General features: G+C 36.0%; 1 protein-coding gene across 1 annotated transcript in view; it reads right to left on the bottom strand.

Moving 5' to 3' along the window:
• Positions 1-15,511, bottom strand: part of inpp4ab (inositol polyphosphate-4-phosphatase type I Ab) — a 110,710-nt gene that overhangs the window by 33,811 nt on the left and 61,388 nt on the right. Inside the window, 5 exon segments of the mRNA XM_056459690.1 lie at positions 3,118-3,460; positions 4,891-5,106; positions 7,096-7,282; positions 12,465-12,573; positions 13,992-14,096. Of these exon segments, the coding sequence (XP_056315665.1) occupies positions 3,118-3,460; positions 4,891-5,106; positions 7,096-7,282; positions 12,465-12,573; positions 13,992-14,096 (960 nt within the window).

Genomic DNA, 15,511 nt, shown 5'->3' on the forward strand with positions numbered 1-15,511 from the left:
GCCCAAACTAAATGCTTGTTGTATTACTTGCTGTATTACGACCATGTAAACATTATGGGTAAACAATGTATGTGCACTTATACACCATGCACAAAAAATATATTTCAAATGGTATAAAATGTGTTTTTGCAACACTGTTGCAATAAAAACTTTCACAGTATTCCGTATACTTTTTTTTTCTTCTGGAGAAAGACTTATTTGTTTTATTTCAGCTAGAATAAAAGCAGTTTTTTATATCATTTCAAGGTCAATATTATTAGCCCCCTTAAGCAATATATATTTTTTGAATGTATACAGAACAAACCATCGTTATACAGTGATTTGCCTAATTACCCTAACTTGCCTAATTATGCACTGTCCCCATGGCAAAGATAAGAGAAATCAGTTATTAAAACTATTATGTTTGTTTAGAAATGTGTTGAAAAAAATCGTCCTTCTGTTAAACAAAAAATTGGAGAAACAAATATACAGGGGGGGGGGGGGGGGGTAATGATTTAGGGGGGCTAATAATTCTGACTTTAACTGTAGGTTAAAAACAATACAGATGAAGAGGTAGTTAGAAACAGTGGGAAGACTAATTCGAACCATATAAAGGCAAATACAAATAATGTAAAGCTTGTTGCTATGACAGCATGCAGATCTGTTTGAAGATGAACAGGTGACAAATGTGTGAAATACAGAGATAAAAAGGGTGATGGCAAAAAAAGCAAGAAAGATGAGTATGTGCATGTATTACAGAGACGCAATGAACAAGCAGCAAAGCAAAGAAAGGTAAGGTCAGACCCCTTTACATTTTTCACTCTTTGATATATTGCAGCCATTTGCTAAAAACATTTAAGGTAATTTCTTTTTCCTCATTAATGTACACACAGCACCCCATATTGACAGAAAAACACAGAATTGTTGACATTTTTGCAGATTTATTAAAAAAGAAAAACTGAAATATCACATTATTATCACATTAACGTCACATGGTCCTAAGTATTCAGACCCTTTGCTGTGACACTCATATTTAACTCAGGTGCTGTCCATTTCTTCTGATCATCCTTGAGATGGTTCAACAGCTTCATTTGAGTCCAGCTGAGTTTGATTATACTGACTGGACTTGATTAGGAAAGCCACACACCTGTCTATATAAGAACAGCTCACACTGCATGTCAGAGCAAATGAGAATCATGAGGTCAAAGGAGCTGCCTGAAGACCTCAGAGACAGAATTGTGGCAAGGCACAAATCTGGCCAAGGTTACAAAACAATTCTGCTGCACTTAAGGTTTCTAAGGCTATGTTTCCACTGTCAGGTCTTGTTGCCCAATTCCGATTTGTTGCCTATATCTGATTTTTTTTGCCTGCACATTCTTTTAATAGTGACCCATATCCGATTCATGCGTTTACACTTACCATACAACTTACGCGCATGCTTAAAGGCGGGTTCTAGCATCTGCGCCACACTAGCTACGATGGAAGAAATTGTCTTGCTTTTAGCTTTGCAGAACATGCGAAGTTCACACAACTTTATAATGATTTTGAGGTGGAGGCGGAGGGGGAGGGAAAGGGCTGTCATCGCAGCTTGCGCCTATGGTTTATATATAGTGCTCTCCACTATTCAGAGGAATTTGTGTGTACGTGAGAGATCTCAGGTCTGGTGGGAGCAAATTGTGGCAGGCTTTAATGAGGAGCATCTCTTCTACGTCATTAAACAGTGGAGAAGTACCACATTGTCGCAAGTTCAATGACGTACAAAATGGAATACCTCAATAAATCCGATCTGCCTGTGTACATGGTAGTCGCATTGTCACATATCCGAATGAATGAAAACCGATATGAAACCGATCTCTGAACATCCGAATGCATGCGTTTTTTTCATGTTTACATGGTCATAGATCAGATCCGATCTGTGTCACATACTGTATGACACAGTGGCCCCCATAATCCTTAAAGGGAAGACGTTTGGGATGACCAGAACTATTCCTAGAGCTGAAAGTGAGCTATCGGGGGAGAAGAGCTTTGGTGATAGAGGTAAAGAAAAACCCAAAGATCTCCAGAGATGCAGTCGGGAGATGGGAGAAAGTTGTAGAAAGTCAACCATCAGTTCAGCCCTCCACCAGTCAGGGCTTTATGGCAGAGTGGCCAAACGAAAGCCTCTTCTCAGTGCAAGACACATGAAAGCTGCATGGAGTTTGCTAAAATGGTGAGAAATGAAATTCTCGGATCTGATGAGACCAAGATTTTGGCCTTAATTCTAAGTGGTATGTGTGGAGAAAACCAGGCACTGCTCATCACCTGTCCAATACAGTCCCAACAGTAAAGCATGGTTGTGGCAGCATCATGCTGTGGTGGTGTTTTTAGGCTGCGGGGACAGGACAACCAGTTGCAGTCGAGGGAAAGATGAATGCGGCCAAGTACAGGGATATCCTGGATGAAAATCTTTTCCAGAGTGCTCAGGACTGGGCCGAAGGTTTACCTTCCAACAAGACAATGACCCTAAGCACATAGCTAAAATAACAAAGGAGTGACTTCACAACAACTCTGTGACTGTTCTTGAAAGGCCCAGCCAGAGCCCTGACTTAAAGCCAATTGAGCATCTCTGGATATACCTAAAAATGGCTATTCACCAACGTTTACCATCCAACCTGATAGAACTAGAGAGGATCTGCAAGGAGGAATGGCAGAGGGTCCCCAAATCCAAATGTGAAAAACTTGTTGAATCTTTCCCAAAAAGACTCATGGCTGTATTAGATCAAAAGGGTGCTTCTACTAAATACTGAACAAAGGATCTCAATACTTAGGACCATATGATATTTCTTTTTTAATAAATCAACAAAAATGTCAATAATTCTTTTGTTTTTTCTGTCAATATGGGTTGCTGTATGTACATTAAGGGGGAGAAATTAACTTAAATAATTGTAGCAAATGGCTGCAATTGAACAAAAAGTAAAAAATTTAAGGGGGTCTGAATACTGTTCGTATCCACTGTATACGAGGTAGTAGCTATTAAAAGTACTCGGTCTGATGTTACATATTGTTATAAAATGTTACATATTCATTTTGGAAAAAAAATTTTTTGCAAAAAAATATAAAGCAGAGAAAAAAGTGAACAAGACAGTGAAAGGCACCTACAGGCATGCACTTCTGCATTATCGGGGCATGCAGGGTTCAGGTCGGATGGTGAGGATGGTGATGGTGATGATGATGATGATGATGATGATGATGATGATGGTGGTGGTGGTGGTGAAGGTGACTGCTGTTGTGGTTCAGTTACAGAGGACGATTTCTCCATGCAGGTAGGGTTGACCCAAAAAGCTTTTCTTTTCCCATTACCTTTCTTGCTGGTGCCGCCCTGCTGGTCAGACTGGAACATGTCCTCACTGCTGCTGCTGTGCAGACGCTCTCTCTGCAGCAGCTTGTCCACTCGCTGGATTATGCACTCTAGACTTTTGTCCACATTCCCCCACACCTTTTCCTGTATAAAAGACATGATTTGTATAAAGTGCATACCCTCACTTTGTAAATGACTTGGGAAGGGGATAGATTATAGACTTTATACAGAATAAAAATCATTATGTCTATTGGGAAGTCCCCATAAAGATAGCTATGTATGCATGCATGTATGCATGAATGTATGTATGTATGTATGTATGTATGTATGTATGTACAGTGCATCTGGAAAGTATTCATAGCGCTTCACTTTTTCCACATTTTTTTATGTTACAGCCTTATTCCAAAATGGATTAAATTCATTTTTTTCCTCAAAACACTACACACAATACCCCATAATGACAATGTGAATTTTTTTTTTTTTTAATTGTTGCTAATTTATTAAAAATAAAAAACCTGAAAAATCACATCTAAATAAGTATTCATAGCCTTTGCTCAATACTTTGTTGATGCACCTTTGGCAGCAATTACAGATTCAAGTATGTTTGAATATGATGCCACAAGCTTGGCACACCTGTCTTTGGGAATTTTGCCCATTCCTCTTTGCAGTACCTCTCAAGCTCTACTTGGTTGGATGGGAAGTGGCGGTGGACAGCCATTTTCAGATTTCTCCAGAGATGTTCAATAGGATTTGGATCTGGGCTCTGGCTGGGCCACTCAAGGACATTCACCAAGTTGTTGTGAGGTCACTCCATTGATATTTTGGTGGTGTGCTTTGGGTCATTGTCCTGCTGGAAGATGAACCGTCGCCCCAGTCTGAGGTCAAGAGCACTCTAAAACAGGTTTACATTCAGGATGTCTCTGTACATTGCAGATTCATCTTTCTCTCTATCCTGACTAGTCTTCCAGTTCCTGCTGCTGAAAAACATCCCCACAGCATGATGCTACCACCACCATGCTTCACTGTAGGGATGGTATTAGCCTGGTGATGAGTAGTGCTTGGTTTTCTCCTAACGTAACGCCTGGCATTCACTCCAAAGTTTTTAATTTTAGTCTCATCAGACCAGAGAATTTAGCTTCTTATGCAGGTCTGAGTGTCCTTCAGATGCCTTTTAGCAAATTCCAGGTGGTGTTATTAATCGGGTTATTGATTACCTCCCTGACTAAGGCCATTCTCCCCCGATCATTCAGCTTAGATGGCCGGCCAGCTCTAGGAAGAGTTCTGGTGGTTCCAAACATCTTCCACTTACAGATGATGGAGGCCACTGTGCTCATTGGAACTTTCAGAGCAGCAGAAATGTTTCTGTAACCTTCCCCAGCCTGTATGTATGTATGTATGTATGTATGTATGCATGTATGGGAAATAATAATTTAATAATGTAATAACAGTTCTTAAATTCACTTTAAACTACAAAAATATTAAATTAGAATATGCTATTTTACATTTCAATAATTTTTTTTTATTACATAATATAATATTGTAATAAAATAAAAATCTAAGAGAAGATTTCTTACCCACTCTTCCTCATGCCAATCAACATGGAGGGATGAACGGCTGTTACTGCCACTCCATTTGGCCAGCAGTGTGTCCTGATCATTCCTCAGCACAACCTGCTCTGAGTCAGCCGAGGGTGAGTTTTTCGAGGCGATGTACTCTGGTCTCGCTGCGTTCAGGGCCTGCACTGCAGACGCCAGCAGTTTACAGTCACAAACCGTCACTAGCTGTCGTGTCTGAAAGTGAGCAAAAAATGGGTTATAGTTTCAGCCTAAAACCACGCCGGGGACAAGTTAAAAAAAATTACAAATTTACAACGCAAAATTGGCCTATCGGTAGAGCCAGACGGAATCTGCAAACGTTTTTTGCAATTTCTGCGGAGAATTTTGAAATAATAAAAATCTGCGGATTTCTGCGGAATTATTTTGGGAGTACCATAACTAAAACCTTAATATGTGAAATAAAAAATAATATCTTTTTAACTTTTATTTAATGTTTAAAATGCAAATCAAATTAGATTCACTTTATTTGGTAAACAAAGCAAGTCTCTCATATAATATATTTATTAAAAGACAGAAAATATTACTGTACAAACTGCATTGTACATAAATCAGATGAACATTTTCAGATTAGTCAATTATATTACTGTAATTAATAAAAAAAACTGAATAAATATAGATTTACACACATTTACTCAAGTAAATGAACTGAAATGCACACGCAGATTTTGTGTGGGCCTACCTATAGGCAAACCCCTTCTTAGAATGCAGATGAGGCAATGGCAGTTAAGTATCAGTTGCATGAGGAGCAGAACATGAACATCTTTAGTTTTCAGCACCATAGAGAAACACTGGAAAGTATAAAAGTTTGATCGTGTTTACGCTACAAAACAAATAGTCAAACTATGTAGGAGGGATAATTGTAACAAAGATTTTGTCTAAAGACTTTCTAACATCAGTTGAATTGAAAGTCAATAAAAGTCATACCAAATATAGTAAAATTTAAAGGAATTAGTTCCCCTTTTCCTGCATATCCTATACCAATGTTAAAGATGGTAGTTTAAGTCACGTGGCAGAAAAGTGTCTCAAAGCTTTTAACACTGAATTGAACCAGAGAAAAAATTTGATCACAACAACCATTCATTATCTGTCAAAAACAAAATATTTCAGCCCAAAAAAGAATTTTTTAAGATTTTCCAAATTTGCCAAAACCACAATGTGTAAGCCAGGCTTTACCCTGCAATACACCGAAAGTAATGACTGTACCATGAGGTTTACGAAATTATTACAAAATTATAATTATGAATAATTACGAAATTAACGTACCAGAAATGATTGTACTTATTAAATAAAGGGTGGCGCAGTGGGTAGCACGTTCACCACACAGCAAGAAGATCCCTGGTTCAAGCCTCAGCTGGATCAGTTGGCGTTTCTGTGTGGGGTTTACATGTTCTCCCCGCGTTCCTGTGCGTTTCCTCCAGGTGCTCTGGTGAATTGGGTATGCTAAATTGTCCGTAGCATATGTGTGTGAATGAGTGTGTATGGATGTTTCCCAGTGATGGGTTGCAGCTAGAAGGGCATCCGCTGCATAAAACATTTGCTGCATAAGTTGGCGGTTCATTCCGCTGTGGTGACCTCTGATTAATAAAGGGACTAATCCGACAAGAAAATGAATGAATGAATAAATACAGGGTTCCCACTCTTTTATGATCAGCAGATTCAAGGACTTTCAATGACTTTTTAAAGCCCCCTTAATTTCAAATCAAGCACCTTTTTAACTCCCCAGCATGTGTAGTGCCATGAGCCCTTACTGCACTTAACATTTCACTTACACTTAATATTTACATTAAAGGTGCCCTATAATAAAAGTCTGGGTATACCAAGGCATAGTAAAATAATAAGAGATCAGTATATGAAAATGGCCATACCGTGAGCCTCAGACAACATTGTTTACTCGTTATCATGTAAATTCGATTAGTGTAAAACCCCGGTGGAAAATGGGCTAATTAGATGACAAAATAAACTGTGACAAGACTCATGGGCCATGTCCTCTGCATTTGCATGTATGACTACTTTAGGTTGTTTATCCGGACTTGACATCATCAAGAGAACACAGACTCATATGTCAGTGTAAGTTGATACAAAAGTTATCAGCAGTAGCTAAGAAGGGCAGGCTTATCGATAGGTAAGTTAAATGGCCAGAGCTAGATTTACTCTGAAACTCACCTTATCCGCTAGGATGGCGAGGGTTCTCTCCATGCCGTTAGCAGAGCGTTCCTTAGCGGCGCGAGACAGGCGCTCTGCGTAATAGCTGACCTGAGTCTTGAGCGTGTTGATATGGGAAATGATCTCTTTGGCACGGACAATATCCTGAGGGATGTAGACGATGGACTGGGAGCTGGACAGAGCACTGCTGCTGGATCAGACAGAGCTGGATTACTTCAACATACACCATACTAGCAATAAACAAAAGCATACATTAGTGCACACTAACAGACACATACTGTAATGATTGAGTGTTTTACTGAGCATTTCAGTGATTCTCTTGAAACTTTAGGTCATCAATCTTAACATTTTATGAACAAATGGGGTCATCAGAGCTGCAGGAGAATGTTGCAGTTAGTTCTTTAAATGGCAGATCTGTTCAGCTAAGTGTTTCTTTGTTTCTTACTATACAATAGGACAGCAATGGTAGGTATATATATATATATTTATTTTGATAAAAAGTTAGTTTAAGGCCCAGTATATTTACAATGTGGTCAATGCATTTTGGCTTGTTGATGTGGTCAAGACAAACGGTTGAAGTTCATACCGAGCATTAGAATGTAGGTTTTTATATATACACAGAGAAAATTTCCTTGCTCTGTTAAACATAATTTGGGAAAAAAATTTAAAATAAAAAAATGCAAAGGGGGCTAATAATTCTGACTTCAACTGTATATATATATATAAAAACCTACATTCTAATGCTCGGTATAAACTTCGACCGTTTGTCTTGACCACATCAACAAGCCAAAATGCATTGACCATATTGTATATATACTGGGCCTTAAAATAACTGTTTATCAAAGTTAATGCCAATTAATTTGCCAATTTGTAATTTTTTTTTTACCAGACAAAGCTTTTTTGCAAAAACAGGCAGTTACACTACTACTGTAACTTACCATATATTGACATGTTTTTTTTTTTTATTTAATTTAATAATAATGAGTTTTTTTAATGCTGTAAGCTTTATAGGTACAGATGTATTACTTGGACATTGCTATTGCGTAATCCTCTTGTTAAGTCGTGACGTATGAAATACTGTTTCCGGGTCCAAGTCGATACTTATTTTAATTGAGAAAATGTTTGTTTATGGCCACTTTTTAGTCATATCACACTTTAAAGTGAATTTTATATAAAATCATGGTGTACTTAACAGTCTCTGGACTTGCTGCATCACATATACCAAAATTGTAACAATTCATAAAAAATAAATCACTTTCTGGCCATCGGATATTAGGCAAAGATATATATATATATATATATATATATATATATATATATATATATATATATATATATATATATATATATATATATATATATATATATATATATACACAACAACCTAATAAAAATGTAAAATAAATTGCACATAAAGCATATTTAATTTATTTGTACACCTAATTATAACATTCTGCATTCCAAATAATTATTCAAATTGAATCATTTATACACTGGGTTCATAACTTCTTATGACATATAAACATACATTAAATAAGACATCACTAACAGGTTAAGCAAAATGAATGAATACATACATAAATGAATATATACGCATATACAGTGCATATATTAATATAAACTTATTTACAGAAATGCTCTTCTCTAAAATTAGTTTCTCTAGTGAACTACCATGCTGAATGACTTGACTAAGGTAAATGTATTGCTATGTGAAATGTTGCTTACAAGCTTTTTTACTGATGTCTTTCCATGGTTGAGTAATAACATGAGAAGTTCATTCATGTTTAATTTGTGCAGTGACTAACTTATAGTAATAAGGAAATAAAATCACATTCACTCGTGTTCCAAAGCCTGAACTGAAATGTCTATACAGTGATCTGTCATGCTACATATAACAAAATAAAATCAACAGAATTTGAAAGAGAAGACTTTGTTGCTTAATGATTGTAAAAAAAACTAAATCAAGTGGCTGATTTATATCTTTGTGGATTATTCAACCAATAATTGCAGTAGATCAGCCTAGAAAATAAACATTTGTCTGAGAGTGAGAATGACAGGGATCAAAAACAGAGAACAGATATACATGTGTGTGTGCTCAGCAAAGACAGCTGCATTACACACTCCAAATGTGTAGCGACCACAGAAAAAGGATGATAGAAACACACAATAATGATTATTATTCTGATCCAAACCGTAGTGAGACAGCCTATGCATCAAGGGTAATTAGGTGTGAAGACTAGTTGTGCCTCCAAATTTTAAACCAGCATTAAAGGAACACTATGCATTTTTTCAGGAATAGGCTCAAGTCCCATGAAATTAAACAGTTGACTTTTCACCAATGTTTAATCCATTCAGCCAATCACTGTCTTGCGAGAGCATTTTTAGCTTAGATTAGCATAAATCATTCATTCATTCATCCATTTTCTTTTTCGGCTTAGTCCCTTTATTAATCCGGGGTAGCCACAGCGGAATGAACCGCCAACTTATCCAGCACGTTTTATGCAGCGGATGCCCTTCCAGCCGCAACCCATCTCTGGGAAACATCCACGCACACTCATTCACACTCATACATTATGGACAATTTAGCCGACACAATTCACCTGTACTGCATGTCTTTGGACTGTGGGGGAAACCGAAGCAGCTGGAGGAAACCCATGCGAATGGAGGGAGAACATGCAAACTCCACACAGAAACGCCAACTGACCCAGCTGAGGCTCGAACCAGCGACCTTCTTGCTGTGAAGGCGACAACACTACCTGCTGCGCCACTGTGTCGCCCTAGATTAGCATAACCATTGAATCAAATTAGACCATTAGCATCTCGCTCAAAAATTTATCATTTTCCTATTTAAAGCTTGACTTTGTAGTTAGATTATGTACCAAGACAGACAGAAAATGAACATTTGCAATTTTCTAAATCAATATGGCTAGGAACTATACTATACTACATTCCTGCGTAATAACTTTGCTGTCGTAACATGGCGGCAGCAGGAAGAATATTACGCAGCACCTGAAAATAGTTCCTGGCAAGGTAACTTATGCCTGCTGCAACTATGGTATGGCAGCAAAGATCCTTGAATATTACGTTGATATTTTTGAGCAAGATGCTAATGGTCTAATAAAATTCAATGATTTATGCTAAGCTAAGCTAAAAGTGCTCCGCTCCAGACCCAAAGATCGACTGAATGCATTAAAAAAAGATAAAAACAACTACAAAGGAGATCTTAAATGAGAATAGTTCCCGCTCAAAAAAGTGGAGTGTTCCTGTAAAGGCATCTCCTCAATGATTTAGATAAGTGCTGGTTAAAATGCAACCAACGCTGGGCAGCAATGCTGCTCACAAGGTTTTTGATTAGAGATTTCATGCAGAAAATGCAAACAAACCACAAAAACAAACAAACAAAAAAAATAATTTCAAACTAACTCACCATTCCTCCTCATAAATGCTGATCAGAAAGCAAAAATGCAATTAAAAACGGATGAAAAATAAATGAAGAGCATATCTTAAAGAAAAACTGCTACTGGTGTAACACAAGCAAACCAACACATAACCAAGAGAAGCCCAGAGAATGTGATAAATATTAATGGAAGCAATGATTCAAAACATAATATACACATTCTACATTATTAAAATGCAAATACAATTAACTAAAAAAGTTTGTGGGAAAAAACTTGGCTGCAAAACAATATTAAAGGGATATTTCAATTATTAATTTCCATTTACTCACCCTCATGTGGTTCCAAACCTTTACGAGTTTCTTCAATTTGCTGAAAACAAAAGAAGATATTTTGAAGAAAGCCGAAACAACCATTGACTTCCATATTAGGAAAAACAAATACTAATGAAGTCAATGGTTTGGAAATTGTCAGCTTTCTTCATAATATTTTCTTTTGTGTTCAACAGAAGAAAGAAAGTCAAACAAGTTTGAAACAAATGAAGGGTGGGTAAATAATGACAGAACTTTCAGTTTTGGGTGAACTATCCCTTTAAAAGGCAAACACAATTATAAACAAAATCCTGCTAAACAGCTAGCGAAAAAATTATGTGCTTTTTAAAAGATACAATAGTCTTATACTTAAACAATGACACATTTCTCAGTATTTACTCACTCACAAGTGGTTCCAAACCATTATGAGTTACTTGAAGGGGTGTTCATAAGAATGCCATGACGCCTTTATAATAATGACAAAACGCGTCATGAATATGAAGGAGATTTTATGCATGCTTATGTAAATGTAATTAAAGGTGCATTATATAAGTTTGACAATCAGTGGTTGGACTAGGTATTGCATTCCTGGATCAAGACAAATGCAAGCGCAGGTTGCCAGATTGAGGACCAAAAAGGCTGATTAAAATCATGTTCTATACAAAAGCAACGGCATGCGATGGAAGGAATATTTTCATTAAAAAAAGGAGTTTTTGTTCTAACCAACACATCGAATTGATATTAGAAATTGACTGTATTTCTTGCAGCTGACAATGATAACCTCAGGTACACCTCATGTGCTTTATTCATTGTTAAATTCTAACTATGCGAGTTTGAATGGCATTTTCATGACATTTATTGCCATAATACTGAAAGCAGCAGCATTAAACCAGTGGTTCTCGCGGTGGGACGCGGACACTCTTTCGTGGGGGGGGGGTCCTTTGTTCGGATTCATTGGATCTATTTTCGCTACTTAAATAGACCAAAACAGTCATTATTTCATCAAAAATATATAATATATTTTTACATTTTTTGAAATGACAAGTCATGATTATAAATGTTTGTCTTATGAACCCCCACTTCAAGTGAAGTGTTACCTGACTTTCTTTATTCTGCTGAATATTAAAGGCTGAAAACCTGTAATTATTGACTTCCACAATAAGAAAAACAAATACCATGGAAGTAAATAATTATCAGTCTCCAGCTTTCCCCAAACAATCTTCTTTGGTGTTCAACAGAAGAAAGACTGTCATATTTATATATTTATATATATACAGTATATATATATATATATATATATATATATATATATATATATATATATATATATATATATATATATATTTTTTTTTTTTTTTTTTTTTTTTTTTTTTTTTTTACCAAATGAAGGGTGAGTAAATGATGACAGAATTTTCAGTTTGGGTGAACTACAAATATATTATGTGGACACATATTAAAGCACAAGAAAACTTATCAAATCTTTTTAGGTGAAACTGTACCAGAGAACTGGTTAGCCAAACAGATATGCAACAAAAATGCTGTCTGTGGCTTAACTTATCACCACAAATAATGATAGCATGATAGCTTTAGCTTCACATGCATACAGATGCATACACACACATGCAGAACATGGTTTACGTTTTGCAAAGCCAGGCCAACTTACACTTTCTTTGCCTCTTCAAATTTCTGCAAGAGTTTCCGTAGACCACCGCTTTTGAAACCCTGACAGTGAGCTGCAGGGGCCCCGATCGTCACCACATCATAGGTGTGATCTAGGTCAACAAACACACACAGACACATCCAGTTCACACTTCACACAAATAACCATAATGTATAACAAATACATTGTGTAAGCATAAAACTACATTGACGAAAAGCAAGTTCTTAATATTGACATAGAGTAGTTTGTTTTTGTGGTGTAGAATTGAGCAATGATTATTTAATAGTACATGCAGATCTACAGTGGGTGGGGAAAGTATTCAGACCCCTTTAGATTTTTTACTCCTTGTACAGCTTCATTTGAGTCCAGCTGTGTTTGATTATACTGATTGGACTTGATTAGGAAAGCCACACACCTGTCTGTTTAAGATCGTACAGCTTACAATACATGTCAGAGCAAATGAGAATCATGAGGTCAAAGGAACTGCCTGAAGAGCTCAGAGACAGAATTGTGGCAAGGCACAGATCTGGCCAAGCTTACAAAAAAATTCTGTTGCACTTAAAGTTCCTAAGATCACAGTGGCCTCCATCATAGGTAAAGAAGAACCCAAATATGACTATGGCTGAGCTCCAGAGATGCAGTCAGAAGATGGGAAGAAAGTTGTAGAAAGTCAACCATCACTGCAGCCCTCCACCAGTTCAAAGACATGCGGTACAGGTGAATCGGGTATGCTAAATTGTCCGTAGTGTATGAGTGGGAATGAGTGTGTATGGATGTTTCCCAGAGATGGGTTGCAGCTTCAAGAGCATCCGTTGCGTAAAACATGTGCTGAATAAGCTGGCGGTTCATTCCGCTGTGGCGACCCCAGATTAATAAAGGGACTAAGCTGAAAAGAAAATGAATGAATGAATGACTATATTTAGAATGTATAAATTCAGAATCAAACAAAACGTTATTCAGGTGTAACTGATGTGTCGGTGCACAAGTGTGTCGGTGTCGGTGACTGATAATTAGGGTTTAACTAATTATCAAACTAATAATCAATAACTTAACAAACTTAACTAATAGATTTGCCTCCAACTGTATATATACATATAATGTATAAAGATTACCTTCAAAAGACTTTTGTTTTTAGCACACAAACTACAGTAATTTAACCAATAAAACAGAATATTACATCTCGTATTACCTCCATTGTTATTATTATTATTATTATTATTATTATACTATTTCCAATAGAACTACAGGAATTGTAACAGCAAGACTGTGGATCAAATCTAAAAGAACAGCTAATGTCCACATGTATTTTTGTGCTGAATGCATGAAAACGTCTGTATGTGAGCTTATCTAACTGTTAAATTCTGAATAACACCTCCTACGGACTGCAAGGATTCACTCACATACACCAAAGTGGACAGGAACATAAGTGGTACAAAAGTGACATGTGACAAAAGCAGTCCAAACGCAGAAGATGACTAATGAAAGATGTCCACAGAATAAAATAAAGAAGGAGAAGAAAAAAGATCTAACCACAGCCAGACTCATCCTGAACCCTCATCCTCTGCACGTGGAGGTTGGTGGGCATAAATTCCAACTTCCTCTCTGCTTTCAGATTACTGGCTTTAAATGACGGACCTGAAAGAGACAGAGATAGAAAGAATCTCGACACCACTTCACCATCCATACAAAGTAAAAAATGTGTACTATTTTTATGATATGGTTGTTTACATAACTGCATTCCATTATTACTCTGTATGTTTAAAACCAGCAGATTATACTTTTATATGATATACTTCACATATCATGTACTTACTGTTATTCAAGTGTCTGCTTAATAAAAAAAACTATTAAAAAAGTGTACTATTCTTAGTCATCCAGGTTACTGGAGAATCTTATATAGAATTGTATAGTTTTTTGTATAGTTTATTGTTTATATTGCATAGTAATTGAATAGTTTTGGGTTAATTAGTTAAAAAGTAACTAGATAAGGTAATTAAACTACTTACTGTAAGCACTGAAAGAGTAAAGTAAGGGATTACTTTTAGGTAATTTATTCATAGTTACACAAAGTATTAGCCGTAAATACTGTACATAAATTCAACAGGTCTGTATACACTGTATTTTTTGCTTAATTCTATTTTTCAACTAATGGTTATTTGCGAAGGACAATTGCACATGCTTACTGTAGGAAAAGATGAATTGAGAAAGAAATTTATGACTATATGGTATGCTTAAAATATAGTGCTTGAAATGTTTTCTATTTTTATACATGTAATTGTTTAAGTTTATTAGGTAAATGTAAAAGGCCCTGTTTAACTCAAATTCTAAGAAATAAAATAATTGACTTTATGTTGTCTACGCATTGAGATTAATAGGGATATTATGTAATACTAGCCAAATAACTTAATTATTACTGGGTAAATAAATAATTACTTTTTGGACAAAGTAATTGGTAAGTAATTTTAATACAATGTTAATCAAATAATTAGAAAGTATTAACTTTTTTTTTTAAAGTAACTTATCCAACACTAATTGTTGGTCATCGAAAACTACCATCTGTCATAGTCATTATCATCTAAAAATATTATTATTATTTTTATTATTATTCCGTCTTCTCCTCCTAGTGGTTTAATATATTACAGGCCCCAAATTTGGCCAAAAGCTGTGTTTTGCATTGCAGTTTGTGGCTTTATCTTTTCAGACTTATTACCGTTTTACTCTAAATCATTTTTAAGCATTATATTTTCAATAAAATATGACAGGCTTTTTCACATAAAGTCCAAGTCCTGCCAAATGCATTTGAGTCTCGGTGCTGTCACCTTAGCCTTTAGTTTATTTTTTAAGTGATTACATGAGTATATGAGTGTTATATTGCTTTCAGTGCTTAATAGTTAACATGACTTAAAATAAATGAAACTGACCTGATACAAATTAGGCTTATTTGATTATGTATTCTTTTTGTTGGTCACGCTTTATTTTAAGGCAAAATTCTTGCTATTAACAAACCATTAACTATGCCTTTTGCCTTAATAAACTCCTAATTTGCAGTT

This window comes from Danio aesculapii, chromosome 6, assembly GCF_903798145.1.
Source record: "Danio aesculapii chromosome 6, fDanAes4.1, whole genome shotgun sequence".
Taxonomy (NCBI): Eukaryota; Metazoa; Chordata; class Actinopteri; order Cypriniformes; family Danionidae; genus Danio; species Danio aesculapii.